This window comes from Numenius arquata, chromosome 21 (assembly GCF_964106895.1).
Source record: "Numenius arquata chromosome 21, bNumArq3.hap1.1, whole genome shotgun sequence".
In the NCBI taxonomy this organism is placed as follows: domain Eukaryota; kingdom Metazoa; phylum Chordata; class Aves; order Charadriiformes; family Scolopacidae; genus Numenius; species Numenius arquata.
Genome location: NC_133596.1, coordinates 3,149,054 through 3,167,206, shown reverse-complemented (window position 1 = coordinate 3,167,206; position 18,153 = coordinate 3,149,054). Strand labels below are relative to the sequence as shown.

The 18,153-nt window shown below is 56.8% G+C and overlaps 1 protein-coding gene across 1 annotated transcript in view; it reads left to right on the top strand.

The window, feature by feature from the left end:
• Positions 1–18,153, top strand: part of PTPRU (protein tyrosine phosphatase receptor type U) — a 73,386-nt gene that overhangs the window by 40,021 nt on the left and 15,212 nt on the right. The window contains exons 9-24 of the mRNA XM_074161836.1: positions 455–564; positions 981–1,182; positions 2,049–2,151; positions 2,854–3,127; positions 4,776–4,812; positions 5,307–5,445; positions 7,875–7,904; positions 9,220–9,377; positions 11,706–11,896; positions 13,101–13,173; positions 14,140–14,216; positions 15,016–15,033; positions 15,673–15,709; positions 16,012–16,109; positions 16,204–16,320; positions 17,198–17,352. Coding sequence (XP_074017937.1) covers positions 455–564; positions 981–1,182; positions 2,049–2,151; positions 2,854–3,127; positions 4,776–4,812; positions 5,307–5,445; positions 7,875–7,904; positions 9,220–9,377; positions 11,706–11,896; positions 13,101–13,173; positions 14,140–14,216; positions 15,016–15,033; positions 15,673–15,709; positions 16,012–16,109; positions 16,204–16,320; positions 17,198–17,352 — 1,819 coding nt within the window. The remainder of the gene's footprint in view (positions 1–454; positions 565–980; positions 1,183–2,048; positions 2,152–2,853; positions 3,128–4,775; positions 4,813–5,306; positions 5,446–7,874; positions 7,905–9,219; positions 9,378–11,705; positions 11,897–13,100; positions 13,174–14,139; positions 14,217–15,015; positions 15,034–15,672; positions 15,710–16,011; positions 16,110–16,203; positions 16,321–17,197; positions 17,353–18,153) is intronic.

Below are 18,153 nucleotides of genomic sequence, written 5' to 3'. Positions count from 1 at the left end.
GGGGGCATGTCGAGCCTGTCTGCAGATGAGGATGTTACTGCTCACCGGGGGGAGCGCTGGCAACATCTCCTGAGGATGCTGGTGGCTCCGGGGGTGTATTTGGGTTCCATGGGAAAAGAGAATTATTATTTTTCCTTTCCTCACACTGGTGAATTCGGGTGAGCTCTGACGGTGATGGCACGAGGGGACTTGCTGCTGTGCTGTTGGAAACTGGGTGTGATGCCAGAAATGGTACCTGTGAGGTTTGTGCCGTGGCGTGGGGACCTCCCGCCGTGGCAAAGTATCACCGGTGGGTTGGGAGCATCATTCCCCTTGGGAGCCGGTACATGCTGGAGCTGGGTGTCGTGGCACAGGGGACACGGTGGCTTGGTCATGGGGGAGGGGTTTCCCAGAGGATTTATCCTTCCATCCCGGTTTCTTGCTACATCCAAGCATGTCCCCTTTCCTTCCCCAGTGCCTGGCGGCATCGCCTCGGAGTCCCTCACCTTCACCCCGCTGGAGGACATGATATTTCTGAAGTGGGAGGAACCAGTGGAGCCCAATGGCCTCATCACGCAGTACGAGGTATGTCCCGGCCAGCTGTGGGGGACCCGTGGGGACACGGGAGGGTTCCCTGGGGAAATGCAATGGGGGGCATCTGGGGCAACTGCTGCTTTCAGTTGTGGGGATGAAGGGCAGCTGCAGCATTACTGGTGCTCCCGAGCCCTTCCTTTGGAGCATGGATCCCTCTAGCAGGGTCTGTCCCTGCTGGGGTGTCCTGCTTCTGGGGTCACCAGTATCATCCAGCAACGGCTTTTCCGATGATCCTCTGCTTTTGCTTTACCCCAAAAAGCATCTGCCTTCTAGACTGTTCCTGTGACCATCCCCTCCTCTGAATCCATCTCCTCCTCTGAATCTATCCCTTTAACCCTTTTCCACCCGGATCCGGGGTCTCTTCCCTCTCCCATGGCCACTGGTGATGCTCTGCCCTGTCCCTGCAGATCAGCTACCAGAGCATCGAGTCCTCTGACCCGGCTGTCAACGTGCCCGGCCCGCGACGCACTGTCTCCAAACTACGCAACGAGACCTACCACGTCTTCTCCAACCTCCAACCCGGCACCACCTACCTCTTCTCAGTGCGGGCCCGCACCGGCAAGGGCTTTGGCCAGACGGCGCTCACCGAGATCACCACCAACATCTCTGGTAGGTTCCTCCAGGCTCCACGCCTGGTGCTTCTCCTCTGCAGGGGTGGATGATGGTGGTGTCAGAGCCTTCCATGGATTTTGGTGACTGGATGCTGCTATTGAAGGATGCTCTTGGTGGTGGCAGCCATGCTGTGACCCCCCTAGGTAGCCCCCAAGCCCATCGGCTGGGCTGCCTGTGGGTCTCTGGCTGGGGAGTCTGTCCAGACCGGTGCACTGGTGCTGTCTGAGCTATCAGCCTACAAGCAAGGGATTAATTTGGCTTCATTAATTAGCCTCACAGTACTTGGGGCTGTTTGCTTGTGTCTGCGGCGTTGCTATTAACCACAGCAAATGGGCTGAGATGAGCCCTAATGGGGGCACTGAAACTGCAAAGCGACGTGAGCCGGAGCCCGGTGGCTGCCAGTGATGGCCTGGGGACCACAGGGCTGTGCCGGGCATGGAGGGTTCCCCCACCTTGCTCTGGGGGTGCTGCTGGGCTGGCTCGTGTGTGCTTTTGCCCTGGGTGGGCTGCTCACGCTGTGCTCACACTTTGGAGCCGTGCCGTGCCCAGGCAGGTGGGGTGCGTCTCAAGGCTGGGTCCTGCCGAGGTTGGATCCTGCTCCCATCCCTTCCCCCCTGCCAGATCGGCATTGAAACCCCCCCGTGGAACCCCACCTTGGTTGAAAACCCCTTGGTCCTCTCCCAACTGCGACGTTTGCTCAAGACCTAGAAGGTTTTCTCCATTTGCAGTCATCCTCATTACACCAATGGGTGATGCCTTGCCCTGGGCAAGGCTGTTTGTGCCTCAGTTTCCCTCCTGAACAGGAGGGCAGCCCTGGGGGACCAGGACTCACCCCTGTCTGCTCTCCCCTGCTCCCTTTGCAGCTCCCACCTTTGACTACGGGGACATGCCATCACCACTGAGCGAGTCAGAGAGCACCATCACGGTGCTGCTGCGGCCAGCGCAGGGCAGAGGGGCTCCCATCAGGTGAGTGAGCAGGACTGGGGCAGCGACTGTCCCCCTGTACTGGGCACTGGTGAGGCCCCACCTCAAGGGCTGGGTCCAGTTTTGGGCCCCTCACCACAAAAAAGACATTGAGGGGCTGGAGCGGGTCCAGAGAAGGGCAACGGAGCTGGTGAGGGGTCTGGAGAACAAGTCTCGTGAGGAGCGGCTGAGGGAGCTGGGGGTGTTCAGCCTGGAGAAAAGGAGGCTGAGGGGAGACCTTCTCGCTCTCTCCAACTCCCTGAAAGGAGGGTGTAGCCAGGGGGGTCGGTCTCTTCTCCCAAGGAACAGGCGATGGGACAAGAGGAGATGGCCTCAAGTTGTCCCAGGGGAGGTTTAGGATGGATATTGGAGAAATTTCTTCACCCGAAAGGGTTATCAGACATCGGAACAGGCTGCCCAGGGCAGCGATGGAGTCGCCGTCCGTGGAGGTATTTAAAAGCCAGGCAGAAGTGGCGCTGAGGGACATGGGTTAGTGGTGGCTTTTGTGAGTGTTAGGTTGGTGGTTGGACTGGATGATCTTAAAAGTCCCTTCCAACCAGAATGATTCCATGATTCTTGGCTGGGGCTGTGTGAGGGTGAGACCCCCACAAACTGGGTGGCACGACATGGATGGTGGGGTCAAGTGTGGAGAGAAGGGCAGGACCGTCCTTTTCATGAAGCTAACCTACGCTTGGTCCTCACCAGCACCTACCAGGTCATTGTAGAAGAAGACCGGCCCAAGAAGCTCAAGCGGGAGCTGGGTGGGCAGGAGTGCTTCCCGGTGCCGCTCACCTTCGACGATGCCGTGTCCCGGGGCTCCGTGCACTATTTTGGGGCCGAGCTGCCCGCCAGCAGCCTCACTGAAGCCAAACCCTTCACCGTGGGGGACAACCAGACCTACAGCGGCTACTGGAACCCACCGCTGGAGCCCAAGAAGGCATATCTCATCTACTTCCAAGCCATGAGCAACCTCAAAGGGGTGAGTAGCTGTGGGACACCAGTGGGGTGTCTGGGGTCCCGGTTGGATCAGGCAGGAGGCCCCCTGGGGTCATGGGAGGCGTGTCAAAAAAAATGGGACGTGTTTTAGGTCCCCCTTCCTCTGGGCTCAACCCCAGTCCCTACCCAGGGGAAGCTGGTGCTTGGGGCCACCCTTTTGGCACATTGGGAATGGGGACAAGTGTCCCACCTCCTCCTGGCACCCCTGGGCTGTGCCTGTCCCTGTCCTGGTCCCAAATCTGGGGGTGATGGAGCCCAGCCTCCATTGCCCATGTGGTACTGGCTGGGACCCCAACCAGCACTGGTGTGGGGGAGACCACCTTCTCAGGGCTAATTCTGGGGTGGAAAAGGACCGTTTGGGCAGCAAAAGCCCTGTGTGTGTTACTGGGACCTGCTGCCAACATAACGGCAGCTGCAGAGAAGCTGTAACAGCCCCGCTCCGGCAGCAGCCCCTGCATCCCCTGGGCTGATTTCCTCTGAGTCACTGGGACACAGGGACTCTCTGGGGACCCTTTTTGGCTTCATCAGCTCCCGTCCCACCCCGGGGAGGATGAGTTGCGGCAGAGAAGCAGCAGGACAGTCGCAGCATCCTCATCCGTGACAGCCGCAGCATCCTCATCCTGCCCGGCTCCGTCTTGCTGGAAAAATGCTGGGTTTTGAGTCCTTTTCTCTGCTCCGGGATCGTTCACACCTCGCTGGGCTGTAATTACAGCTGAGAGGGACGGGGAGGATCTCGGCTGTGGCTCGCTCGGGCACTGCTGGATAATAACTCGTGGCTGACACTGTTTTATAGCCTTCCTGCTGGGAGGCACTGGATTTGTCCTGGCTGCCGTCAGACGTCATGAAAAAGCTGGATTCCCAGCTTGGGTTTTTTTGTGGTTTTCATGCCAGATGGAGCAAGAAGCAGGAGGAGCAAGAGCTAGCGACCTCCGGTGCCGGAGCCGGCCGTGTCCCGGGCACGCTGCACGGGCAGGTCGTGGTCTGAGGGCAGATGGAGCAGCGTTGCCAGCACTGGTGTCCCGAGGGGCTGGAGAATGCTGGGGGAAGAAGGCAGTCCTGCCGAAATGGTGCTTTTTATTTTGCGACAGAAGTTGGATATATGGAAAGATGGAATATTTTAGCTGAACCCATCCTGAAAAATGCAAATGTTAAAGCTCTCGGAGACCTGAGCTGGAAGCCCTCACGGCAACCTCGGCAGCATGCACAGAGCTCCGGGGCTGGAAAACTTTGATGGAAAAGAACCCCCTGAAGCTCTGAGTGATGACCTGGGAGTGTTTGAGCTGTGGTTGGTGACGTGCTGGTGACCTGCAGCTCGGCTGGCTCTGCTGGGTCCCTCCTTGAACGATCTTGAGCTTTGTCGTCCCCTCTGTGCCAGGAGCGATGGTCTTGGCTAAACCTGGGGACGCTGGGGACAGATCATTCAGCAGCATCTCTTGGGGTGTGTGTCCCCTGGAGCTCCTTCGGCTCAGCCATGGGTGCTGCAGCACAATTCACCTGCAAAATCCCACGATTTGGGGGTCAAAGCACCAACGGACCAGCCTTGCGTCGGCCCAGCCTGGCACGGAACGGGGAGCGGAGCTGCCGGAATGTTCATCCGACACTGACCACCCACCTTTTTCTTTCCTCCGTAGGAAACCCGGCTGAACTGCGTGCGGATCGCCCGCAAAGGTGAGCCCTCCCATTCCCAGGACCCGAACCTGTGGCTGCTCCGGTACCGGTGTCGGTACCGGTGTCACTACTGGTGTCAGTACCGGTACCGGCGGTGGTTGGGGTGCACCCGGTGGGTTATTACAGCCCCATTCCTGCTTTCCTTGGTGGCTGGGTTTCCCCTTGGCTGTGGTTTTCCTCTTAATGCCGTTATCGTGGTGGGAGGCTGGAGTCGATGGTGCTGGATGCTGAGTCTGGGGATGGACAATCTTATGTTGGGTGTGACAAAAGGTGACACAAAGGGACCATCTCACCCCACGGGAACTGAGAGAGGGACTCTCCCACGGGCACGGTGTGGCACCGCAGAGCTCTGTAGTATCTTGGTGGAATAAAATGTGTTCACAGAGCAATGTGCATCCCATGGGACAAATCCCAGTGTTTTCCCACCTGATGTTGCCAAACCCTCCTTGGAGCTGAGCATTGACCTCTCCTTCCTTGTCCTTGTCCCCTGGCAGCTGCCTGCAAAGAGAGCAAGCGTCCCCTGGAGGTGTCGCAGCACTCGGAGGAGATGGGCCTGATCCTGGGGATCTGTGCTGGAGGGCTCATCGTCCTGATTATCCTCCTGGGAGCCATCATCATCGTCATTCGGAAAGGGTAAGGAGACCTGGTACCTTCATCCGTCCCCTCCTCCCAGTTCTGCCCTTCTCCACCACCCCAGTGCTAACTGGGAGTTACTGGTGGTGATACTGCCAGACTGGGCAGACTCCAAACCCTCCCTCGAGCTGTGCCTCCATACTCTCCTGTATCCCACTGGGCACGGTGCCCTCCTTGCTTTGTGACTCTGGGCATGGCAGGAGGCACTGGGGACACTGGGAACCAAGGAGCAAAGTCCTGGGAGCGTCCCTTGGCCCTCGGGGCTGTGCAGCTTTCTCCCGCTGTCTCTCTCCCCGCTATTTTTCAGACTTTTGCCTCTTTTTCTGCCTCTTTTGGCTTTGTGCTACTCTGTTGATTCATCGATGCAAATGCTTCTGGCCAGGATGGGGCTCAGAGGGGCCTTGGGCTGTCACTGAGCCTGGCTGTCCCTGTCCCACCAGCTCTACCCTTGCAGCCAGGGACCCTGGGACGTGCAGTCCTCTACCCCTCCAGCCCAAAATGACAAAAATCAGCTTAATCTGCGCTGAGATAGTGTCTCTGGGCTCCCCCGCTGCCTTGGCCAGCCCAGGGCCAGATCCATCCCCATGAGCGCTGCCGGCTGGGGTCTGGCTGTGCTGGTACCCTGCCATCAGGGTGGGCTAGGGATGGGGCCACCTACCATTCCCTTGCATCCAGCTGGCATTCCTGGAGACGGGGAAGAGGAGAAAGCACCTTTCTGCTGTCACCCCTCTGCCAAGCTCCCCCAAGATGGTGAGCGAGCGCCCAGCACCTCCCGGCACTGAGAGGTTCTGGGGAGATGGCCAGAAAAAACTCCATCCACAGCTTTTTCCTGGAAAGCAGCATGGTGTGTCCTGCTGGAATACCTGGGCAGACTCTGAGTCTTTTTCTGGGCTCCAGTTCCTTGAGAGCGTTGGGAGACCAGCATCTCCACTTCCTCCGGGGCCGGGCAGGGGCTGCCCATGGGCGCAGGTGCTCAGACCGTCCCGCATCCTCCTGGGCTTGTTTTAATGGGAACCACTGAGCTTCCAGTGAAACGTGAGCAATCCCTGGTTGAGCCTCCAGCTGGCTCTAAATGAGTCTTTAAAATTTGGGTGCACACTGAAGGGGAGGTTTTCCCAGGGCTGATGGTCCCTGGGGACCCCCAAACTGCTCTCCTACCCCCACGGGGGTCCCTGCTCTTGGGGAGCTGAGCGTGGCCAGCATGGATGTGATCGTGGCCATCACGGTGGGGTAGGAGAAAGGAGGATGAGGGCTTTTAGGGACACTCATCCCTGGGAGCATTGGGGATGCGGCCGATGCTTTTCACTGGGGCTCAGCGTCCTGGAAAGCGGCTTCGTGCCGTGCGGGCCTCGAGGCAGCACCGAGCTGGGGGGGGGGCTCTCAAAGCAGGGGGAGAAAGGGCAGCAATTACACGCCTTCCCCGTGCAGGGCTCGGGATGATGGGAGGAAAGTACGTTAAGAGCCAGGGGGAGAGAAAAATAGCAGGGCAGAACCTCAGCCCGTGTAAATCTGCAGATCTCTTTATGGCTTCCTTTGCCCTTAAAGGATTCTTGCTGATTTACTCCGGCTGGAAAAGCAAGGCTGCAGCGTCCCTGCGCGCTGCCAGGGGTGCAGGGCTGGCTCGTGGCTCCCTGCCCGCCCTTGCTCTGGGATGATGCCCGTGAATACGACATTGGATCTATTCCTGATGGAGCAAATATGGTACCGATGTGTTTCGGGGAGCGATGCTGTTGGGTCGGCGGGTGGGAAGCCGTGAGGCCGACTGCTGCATTCCTATTGCCCGTGCTGCGGGGCGGGAGGAGGAGGAGGAGGAGGAGGAGGAGCTGCTTTGCTTCAGCCTCCCGGGGTGAACCTGTCCAAGGACAAACCAGAGCCGCAAATCAGACCCGGCGCCGAGGGCTCTGAATTTGGGGCTGTTGGGAATCTGGGATGAGCTCATAAATCTCCTCCGGAGTGTTTTGCCATTGGAAAAACACTGCTGTGGGGGAATGGAAACGCACCTCTGGAATACACTCACCGCTGGAATACACTCACCCCTGATAAACCGTGCACTGGAAATGCAACATCCTGACCCCATCTCTCCCGCTGGGGCTGCCCAGCCCCTGACCTGGGAAATGCCCTACATTTTGGATACGTTTGCTGTTGAGTCTTAAAAATTGTGCAATAACCCCTTAGACAAGGGTGCTTCGGACACCCCACTGCTGGCGCGGGGACCCTGGTCACCCTGAGAGCGTGGGCTCTGCTGCCAGGATGCTGGCTCCAGCCCGGAGTAATTAACCGAGGGATGCTAAAAGGGAGCCGGGTTTCTTTACGGTGCATTTATTTTTCCGGCAGCCGAGTTGCCCTGTAACCCCCCCCCCCCCTTCCCTATGCCGGAGAAAAGCTGCTTATGCAATTTCTGCTGTTCTCTTTGTTTGCACGCTTGCCAGGAGGAACTACTATTCTTATTCCTATTACCCGTAAGTAATCGTCATTCTCTCTCTCCTTCGTCCTTCCTCCCGGCCGCCCCCTTGCCCTCCTGCTCCAACAACTCCTTTTCTCTGCCGAGTACATTCTAAGGCCTCTTTGACTTGGGGAAAATAACGCTGCTGAGCTCTTTAGACACTGAAGGCAGCGTAAAGGGGAAGGGTCAGCAACTCCGGGTTGAATTCTGGATTTTGGCAACGTCCTGCAGTCTCCCGGCCCCACCAAGATGCCCACATGGGCTCAGATCTCCTGTTCATCCTGCCCCTGGTTTAATCCCTGCTCTGGCTTTTTGGGAGCCTGATGCTGCCTCTCAAAGACACTCAATCTGGGTGGTTTTTTTTTTTTTGCCTAAATGTTTCAAATTTGAGGGGTGAGGTTCTGTTCCAGCGAGAGCTCCTGGGCTTTCCCAGCATCTTCGTTAGGTGCCTAATGGGGTCCTTGGACAAGGGGAAAAAGCCTCCCTGGCAGGTGCTGAGCACTTGTGCAGTCATGGGGTCCAGCCTGTCCCTTGGGATGGATTTGCCCCCCCAGCATGGTTTTGGAATCATAGAATGGTTGGGGTTTGAAGGGACCTTTAAAGCCCATCCAGTTCCACCCCCTGCCCTGGGCAGGGACACCTCCCACCAGACCAGGTTGCTCCAAGCCCCCTCCAACCTGGCCTTGAACCCCTTCAGGGATGGGGCAGCCACAGCTTGTCTGGGCAACCTGGGCCAGGCTCTCACCACCCTCACAGCAAAGAACTTCTTCCCCAGATCTCATCTTCATCTCCCCTCTTTCAGTGTCAAACCCTTCCCCCTCCTCCTATGGCTCCCCTCCCTGATCCAGAGTCCCTCCCCAGCTTTCCTGGAGCCCCTTTAGGGACTGGAAGGGGCTCTAAGGTCTCCCTGGAGCCTTCTCTTCTGCAGGCTGAACCCCCCCAACTCTCTCAGCCTGTCCTCACAGCAGAGGGGCTCCAGCCCTCCCAGCATCTCCGTGGCCTCCTCTGGCCCCGCTCCAACAGGCCCGTGTCTTTCTTCTGCTTCTTGCACTCGTACTGTGCAGCAGTGATGGACGTGGTGTGTTGGATGGTCCAATGGATGACACTGAGGATGAGCAGCTGGAGTTTCTGTAGCCGGTGAGGGATGATCCATGTGGGGCTGTGACCAGCTTGGAGCACCAGAAAACCAAAGCATGGTGATGGTGGAAATAATCTATCCTGCTCCCTGAAATAATCTGAGCTTGGTAGCTTTTGGGGGATGTTATAGCACCATCGGGTCAGCCCTGCTGATGTGCCGTTCTTCCCCTCCTCCCCTCTCCATCCCCCTGCAGAAAACCTGTCAACATGACCAAAGCCACCATTAACTACCGCCACGAGAAGACACACATGATGAGTGCCATTGACAGGAGCTTCACTGACCAGAGCACACTGCAGGAGGACGAGCGCCTGGGGCTCTCCTTCATGGACACCCACAACTACGGCAACCGGGGTAAGGATGGAGAACTGAAGGGTTCCTGATAATCCCTAGATATCCCAGAAACAGCCAAAATATTTATCCGAGGCTCAGTAGCAGGTATTGCATCTATTTTAGCTGCATGTGTGTGGCACGTTGCAGGCTTCTCCATGCCCTGTGTACACCTCCAAGGGCACTGATCTAATCAGTGTTTGTAGTAGCTCTTATTATCATCCACGTCTTGCTGAAGGAAAAACACTTTTGGACAGCTTAGAATCATAGAATTGTCCGGGTTGGAAGGGACCTTTCAGATCATCAAGTCAGCACTGCCCAGACCACCGCTAACCCACGTCCCTCAGCACCACGTCTGCCCGGCGTTTAAATCCCTCCAGGGATGGTGACTCCACCACTGCCCTTCCAAGGCTTGAGAACCCTTTTGGTTATCAAACCCAGCTTGAGCTGGGTCTCTGCATCTCGGCCTCTCAAAGCAGAGATCAGAGCTGGTGGCTGAGAGGGTTGAGATCCTTTTCAGCCTGGACACGAGCTCCAACACTGCCTGCAGCCCCCTGGAGCTGGGTGAACCCCAACTCTTGGGCTTATGTTGAGGTTGAAAGCTTTGCACCAGCCTTCAGCGTGGCATGGCTTTGCTGCCTGATGTTCTGCACAGCCCTGGACTTCGGAGGGTTAAAGAGCCACCGCGTTCACATCAGAGGGAGACTGATAATTTAACACCCACTGGAGTATGCATCTCCGTGCTGATTTAGTTGTAAAATAACTCGTTGGATGCCCCAGTTTCAACCATATGCTAATAACATCTGTTACAGTAACTTCAAGATGCTGCTTACCCACAGCTCTTCTCCACCGGCTGCGGGATTAATACGCTTCCCGGCATTGTCTCATGGATAATAGAAGCCCAGAGGGCAAACTTTTCCTCCTCTTAATACATCTAGCTAGGTTTATTATTTTTCAGTTACCGTCCTCGAAAGGCTTGTATGCTGGTGGGGCTGAGTGGGCTGAGCCGGGACTGCTGGTCCTCGGTTTCTTGAGGGTCGGATCCTGCTCCCACCCGCTCTGCTGCTGGTGGCTCCTCATCCCTCTCCTTGGCAGAGGAGATGCGGGAGCTCGGGCTCTCTGCCACAGCTGGGGACAGCTGCCGCCGCAGCCACCCCTGCCTATGAGCATCATTAATTAATGAAGGTAAATGAATGGGCTGCTGCGTGATGGGCCGGGGGCTCTTTCCCACCGTGGCTCAGTTTCTTTGCATTTAAAAGAAGTCACTGATGCTTCTCATGGAAAGACAAGCAGGTCCTCAGTGTGTGACAAGCAGGTCCTCAGTGTGTGGCTGCGTGGAGTCGTCAGCACCTTGCCAATGCCTACGATTAATTTCTCATTAAATCCAGCAGCCAGTGTGCCCATCAGCCATGCCCTGGGGTGCAGGGTGACCCTTCCATGCTGTCCTGTGCGTTGGAGGGGAGACGTTTCCAGATACAAAGGTTGGAGCATCATCTCCTCGGGGGCTGTGATTCCTGATGGAGACCCTGCTGGGTGCAGGTGCCGCACCCCTTATTGCACCCATATTTCACCCACGTTGCACTGGCAACTGGGAGGTGTAGGCAGGGGGTGAGGGGCACTGCAAGGGCGGTTTCTAGAAGTGTTTTTTAGGGGAAAACCGCATCCAGCAGCGTGTAGCTGGCGTTCCAGGCTGGCTGCTGCAGGATCCGTGCCTGCCGCATCTCTTGGCAGCAGCGGAGAGCATCTATCTGGGTTTTGTGCAATCCCAGATTTGAGGATCCGGTGTGGGAACGTGCCCTGACAAAACGCAGGCGAGGTCTTACTCTGGCTCTGCTGGTAATTACACAGCAAAGGCATAAACCAGGTAAATACTGCATAAACTCCCCCATTAAACAGCAGCCAGCTCCATTTGTGTCAGTGCTAGGAATAAGGCGCTGGTTTCTAGCAGCGAGGAAAATTAACTGTTAAGCTGGGCTGGAGACATTGGCAACATGATTTTTCAAGTCGGAATATTTGGGCACGTAGCTCTTAGTCGTCTGGATGGGAGTTAATTGGGGGAAATAAACTTATTTAAGCCCCTTAAGATCTTTCCCACTGATTTCTGAGAGATCTGCTGTGGGTCCTAAAAGGCTGTAATGGGCATTTCCAGCTTTTTAGGAAGAGCTGCAGAGAGCACAGGGGGCTCTGGACCACTCATGGTCCCCAGAGAGGGACCAGCTGCAGCACCAGCATCTCCTGAGAATGTTTCCAGTTGCCCTCTTGTCCCTCCTCTGGGGGTGCAAGGAGATGATGGGGATGTGGTCCAAGGCTTTGCTCCTCTGATGGCCCCCGGTTTTCCCTCTCCTTCTGCAGGCGACCAGCGCAGCAGCGTGGTCAACGAGTCCAGCAGCCTGCTGGGGGGCTCCCCCCGCCGCCAGTGCGGCCGCAAAGGGTCCCCATATCACACCGGGCAGCTCCATCCCGCCGTCCGGGTGGCAGATCTCCTCCAGCATATCAACCAGATGAAGACGGCAGAAGGCTATGGCTTCAAGCAGGAGTACGAGGTGAGAGCATCCTGTGGTGAAGAAGTCTTGGGAAGGGTGGGAGGTAGGATGGAGAAAGTGGTAAGGTAGGACCTGTCTGCAAGGAGAAGATGCTCCAGACCTGGAGCTGCAGTGCTCTGGAGCTCCCGGATCTCTGGGCAGACGTCATCAGCATGTGGGATGCCCCTGGGTCTGGATTGAATCTGTGCTCCTGGCAGCTCATGATTTCAAGATATGGTGTGGAAACAGCTTGAACAGGTCCCTGAGATGAGCCAACCCAGCTCTGCCAGACTTCACCTCTCCCATCTGCAGTGCGTCATCCCGCCTCTCCCACAGGGCCCAGGGAAGCTTCTCCCTTTGTCACATCTTCCTGGGCACCACGATGTCATGTTCTTCTGCTCTCCAACACACTTGTCCTGTGCTAAGCATGGCCATAGTCTAAGGACAAGCAAATCCTCTACAGCCTGTCAACTCCTGAGACCGTGAAGACCCCAGGGGGAGGATGCAGGAGAGGGTGATCCCAAGGGGAGGGAAGTCCCCCCCAAAGGATCGTTGGCCGCATCATGCCCATCCCACCTTGTTGGGCCGCAGCGCTTGTAATGGAGCGCGTTATTCCGTGCGCCTCTGCTGCAGTGTGCCCAGCGGGGTTGATTTCCTGACTCCTCAGTGTCCCACAGGTCTGGCGATTGAAATTTCCCAGGGAAATTACTGTTTAATGCTTAGTTGTTTCAAGTGCAGGAGGCTTTTTTTTTTTTCCTCCCCTCCTTTCATGTATTGGACAAACCAGGGTTTGCTATAATCATTAGTGCTCCTTGAAAAGCTGCTGTATGTTCTTGGAACTAGTCATTTGAAAGCACTCAGATATTATGGGAGGGGAGAAAACATGTAATTTCCTTCCACTTTCCTCCTCTTACGCCAATCTATGAATGTTACTGCTATTACACACAAACCTATTCTGTGCTGGGGAGAGAAATGGACTGGGGAGGTTTAGAAAAAAAACCACAGCCAACCCTGGGAAAAAAAAAGTCTGTAATTTGCTGGAAAATGGGGCATTTTGTGGATGCAACAGAAGCGTGGAGCTGGCAGAGCATGCTGTGGAGCTGGGGCTGCAGGACCCAGGTGTTGGGGTGGAGGGACCACCTGTCTGTCCTGCTCCCAGGTTATGGGGCTGGGAAGGACCCCACAGTCCTGCCCTCAGGTCCTGATGGCCATCCTTTCCTTACAGAGCTTCTTCGAAGGCTGGGATGCTTCGAAGAAGAAAGACAAGACCAAAGGGAGACAGGATCATGTCTCGACATGTGAGTGCCTTCAGCAAAGGCTTAGAGACCCTGAACAGCTTGAAAAACCTTCTAAAGGGCTTTAGGGGCTTTTTTTAGTAGGTATGCAGGCCATGGCAAGGAGTAAACTGGTGGGGTTTGGTTGGTCAAGGGCAGCAGAAAGGTCCCTGCTCAGTGCAGGGGTCCCTGCCTGAGAGCTCCTGTTGGGCATCAGACACCAGAGCAAACTGGAGGGATGGAGCTGGGCCAGCATTGACCCCTGGAGCTGGATAACTCTTGAAGACAGAACATCTTAGGATGCTTTAAAATGGATGATAACATCAACACGATATTCTGGGTGGTGCCGGAAAGCCCCAGATAACCTGGAGTGTGTTTTCTTGTATGGACTTATGAGAAACTGCAGCCCTACCCCAAGGAGCTTCTGGTGTGGATGTGCAGGATGAGACAAAAGGGATAAATGATGAGTTTTTAGGACAGAATCATAGAATGGTTAGAGTTGGGAGGGACCTTAAAGATCATCTAGTTCCAACCCCCTGCCCTGGGCAGGGGTACCTTCCACTAGACCAGGTTGCTCAAAGGTTGTCCACCCTGGCCTTGGACAAGCCTTTCCCCAGTCTTCCTCAGTAGACTGGGGAAAGGCTTGACGCCACCAGAGAGGGGACGTTCCTCACCAGCTCCCTCCCCAGTCAGTGTGGCATGGCTTCTTTGCTCCCTTTTGCATCTCTGGTGATGTTCCTGCAGGGATGGAGACACCAAGCCCGGCCCTCAAGGAGCTCTGGTGCTCTCCACCTCCCACGTACTTTGCTCCACAGCTTCATGCTTTCCACTCCAGCCCTGTCCAGGGCCCCAGGTGGACACTGGAAGGCTGGGGAGAGCTCTTCGCTCCCCTGTCTGGGCTCTGGCTGTTCTTGTTCCCTGCGAGATGATGTGATGTCCCCATGCTCATCCCCCAAGGCACTGATTGTCCCTTCTCCTCTTGCTCTCCAGATGACCGTCACCGGGTGAAGCTGCACCCACTGCTGGGTGATCCCAACTCGGACTACATCAACGCCAACTACATTGATGTAAGTGGGGATGGTCCTTCCCTCCATGGGGGGTCTGGGTTGGGACAGGAGCTTCCAATGGACCCCGTGGGCTGTCAGGGTCTGTCCCTGAAGAACCAGGAGCATTTGGAGGAGCTGAGACAGCCCAGGATGGGCCGAACTGTGCAGCCTTGAGACACGCCATGAAGAGCTTGCCTGGTTTATTTATGTTCATCAGCGATTTCTGCTTGCTGTGTCTCTCCCTTCTCTGCTCCGCTCTGTCCCTCCTTTCTCCTCCCCTCTTCCATCTTCTCATCTCCCCTCGCCTGCTCTCGTGGCCGTGGTTCTCCCTCCTCCCTGGGCCGAGGATGCAGGGGTTGAGGGGGCCAAGGGACCAGCTGGGGGCTCACACTGGGAAACCCCCTGATCTGGAGCAGAGCTTAGCCCTGGTGTCCTCTGAGAGCCACGTCCCCCAAGAGCAATGTCCCCTGCCACCTCCAGCTGAGGTGATGCTGAGACCAGAGGAGGTGCAGGAAGACAGGCACCATTGGGCACAGGGCTTTAGCATCTCCTGGAAGCAGCAGCAAGTCCCGCTCTTCCCTCCTTCCCAGAGGATGTCATCTGGCCATGGTGGCCTGATGCCACCGTTGATGGGTTTCCTGTGCCTGAGCAGCATCCCTGTGCCTGTCCCCTGTCCCCCGTCCCCTGTCCTTTCTCACCTGTGGCTTCCCATGACCCGCTCCGGGGCCGGCGCTCTAACCTGTCTCTTGATCTGTGCCTCACTAATGTCTCTGTCTCTGATCTTTTTCTCTCAAACCTGTGTCCCAATGGGATCGTTAAGATTCGGATTAACCGAGAAGTAAGTAGACGGTTCCCCTCTGCTCCCATCTCCTCGCAGGCATCCTTCTGGGCAGCGTGGCCTTAAATAGCATCTGGGAGAGGCTGGCTGGGAAAATGTGTGGATAAACTTGTGTACGGTCCAGGGAAGGGGAAAGGAAGGTCTCTGTGGCACGTCCTCCCCCGGTGATAGGGAGCAGGGACCGTGTGCTTGGAGAAGGGGTTGAGTTCAATCCACAAAAATCCCCCGTGAAAGGACCCATGGTGGATGGAGAAGCCACCGTCACCTCCATGCGTGTGATGTGCTTGAACTCTGCTGGACCCATGGCCAAGGGTGGGACAGCGGATCCCTGGTCCCTTTGGCAGTGGCCTCACTGGGATGTGCTCTTTGGGCTGCCATGTCCCTCTTTAGAGTTGGGAATGGCCTCAGTAAGAGTCTGGGATGAAGAAGGGGAGTGGGGCCATCACCCAGCATCATGTGGCTGCTGTGGGACGGGATATCGTTAATGGGGCTCTCGCTGTGGTGTTGCCGTGCTTGGCACCTGGACCTGGCCCGGTGGACGTGGCCAGTTGCCACCACTTGGGTGACTGGGAAATGTTTTACGGGGCTGTCCCCCAGTGTGTCCCCCTGACTTCTCTGACGTCTCTGCTTCCCTTGCAGGGCTACCACAGGTCCAACCACTTCATAGCCACGCAAGGTGAGTCACCTCCTCCTCCTGCCCTCTTGGCCAGCGGTTCAGCAGCTCCTGATTTAGTAGCCGGGTTTTGTCCCCAGTGGGATTTAACCTTGTGTGGGCAAGAAAGGGAGGGAGTGGGCCAATTTGGGGCCAAACTAGGTGTTAGCAACGTGGAGTGGCGCCCACCCCTCCTGCTGCCCCACAGCACTGCATGTCCCTAGAGGAAAAGGGTGCTTAAAATGCTGTGGGGCGTTAGGAAGGGAAACACGGTGGCATCGCGGTGCTGCCCGTCCATCCCCGGTGGCCTTTCCTCTGTCCCGCAGGGCCCAAGCAGGAGATGGTCTATGACTTCTGGCGCATGGTGTGGCAGGAGCACTGTTCCAGCATCGTGATGATAACCAAACTGGTGGAGGTGGGCCGGGTAAGGGCCCCATTCCATCCCTCTCCTCTGGGCTCTGGCTATACCAAAAGCCTCCTCTGCAGAACCAAAACCCCATCCCATCCTCTCCGTGCAGGTGAAATGCTCCAAATACTGGCCAGATGACTCCGAGATGTATGGGGACATCAAGATCACCCTTGTGAAGTCGGAGACGCTGGCCGAGTATGCCGTCCGCACCTTCGCTCTGGAGAGGGTATGGTCATAGAATCACAGAATGGTTTGGGCTGGAAGGCACCTTAAAGATCATCTCATTCCCACCCCCTGCCCTGGGCAGGGACACCTCCCACCACACCAGGTTGCTCCAAGCCCCCTCCAACCTGGCCTTGAACCCCTCCAGGGATGGGGCAGCCACAGCTTCTCTGGGCAACCTGGGCCAGGGTCTCACCACCCTCACAGCAAACAATTTCTTCCTACCTGCCCTGACCCTGCCCTCGCAGGGAGAGAGACGTCCACCTTGGGCATCTCTACCCACCGCCAGATTGGCGTTTACCAATACCCTATTTATTTGCCCCAACATGGGGCTTTCATCCCCGGTTGAGGTGCAGCCTCTGAGCCCCAGGGATGCCGGTAGCTTCTTCCTTTGCCTTTTCCCCGGCTCTGCACCCTCCGCTGGGGTGAGTGGCTCAGAGTGGCAATGACTGAGTATTTAATTTCCGTGTGAGCACTGTGTAATTGCGATGGGGGTGAAGGATGTTTTTTTCTCCTCCGGGCTGGATCGTGGGTTATGTGGCCATCATTTTCCAGTGTGGCACCTGGGGATGGAGCCGGTGCGATTTACCCCTTAATCTACAGGAATGTGAGATTACTGTCTAATTATAGGGCAGGTAGCAAAGATGCTCATGGAATGAGACCCATGGCTGCTGCCTCTTCCTCCTCTTCCTCCTCAGCTGGTTTTGAACGCTTTTGCAGAGGAGGAGGGAGATGTGGGGCTGTCGAAGCAGCCGACCGCTGTGTGGTCCATCTGACTGGATGCTGAGCTGGAAAAATCATGGGTTCCCAAGAAAATGAGGTGTTTGGGTGGCTTTGCCCTCCCTTGTGCCCCCTCACTCCATCTCACCCTTCCCTTGCAGCGGGGCTACTCGGCCCGGCACGAAGTGAAGCAGTTCCACTTCACATCGTGGCCCGAGCACGGTGTCCCCTACCATGCCACGGGGCTGCTGGCCTTCATCCGCAGGGTGAAGGCGTCCACGCCGCCCGATGCTGGCCCCATTGTCATCCACTGCAGGTACGTGCCCGGCCGTGGGGCAAAGCTGGCTGCGGGGTGAGCATCCCCCTCCGGGATGGGGTTTGGGGGGGGGTATGGGTGGCCCCAGAGGGGGTACACTGTGTCTTGGGTGGGTGCACAGCCTCTGAATGATGCTAAAAGCTCGGAATGATGCTAAAAATATTCAGCAGGAAGATATAAAATGTATAAATTGGGTTCACAGCAAGGAAGGGCTGGGGAAGGGAGGGCACTGGGGTTGACAGCGTGGGGTTGGATGTCCCTCTACGATGGCATCTACCCGTAAAATGTCACCACCGGGCTGGTGGCAGCAGGGATGGGGGGGCTGTGGCTGGTCCCGGGGGCAAGCAGGGAGCAACACTTTTCTGGGGACTGCACCGTTACTGGTGACACAGCTCTGTCCCCATGGGCAAGGGTGGCATGAGGGGATGGGCAGCTTCATTGCTGCTGATGGTCTGGACGTTGGGTCTGGCCGAAGGGAGAGGTGGCGAGGGACAGCAGGACAGCCCCGTTCCCAGGGTTACCCGCAGGGCTGTCCCTGCAGGGCTGTCCCTGCGGGGCTCAGCCACCAGGACACCGGAGCTGGGAGGACACCGGTGGCACGTCTGAGCGGGAGCGGTGGCTTTCTGTCCCCTGAGTAGGCGATGGGTTAATGGCTGGGCAAACAAGGAGGAGCTGATGAGCGGGAGGGATTTTTTTATTTGATTTGATTTCACCCTGTCGATTGCCTCATCAGTATTCATTCACCGGCAACCGCGAGTGCGATTAGTGCCCGTAGCCTGTAATCACTGATAATCACGACGA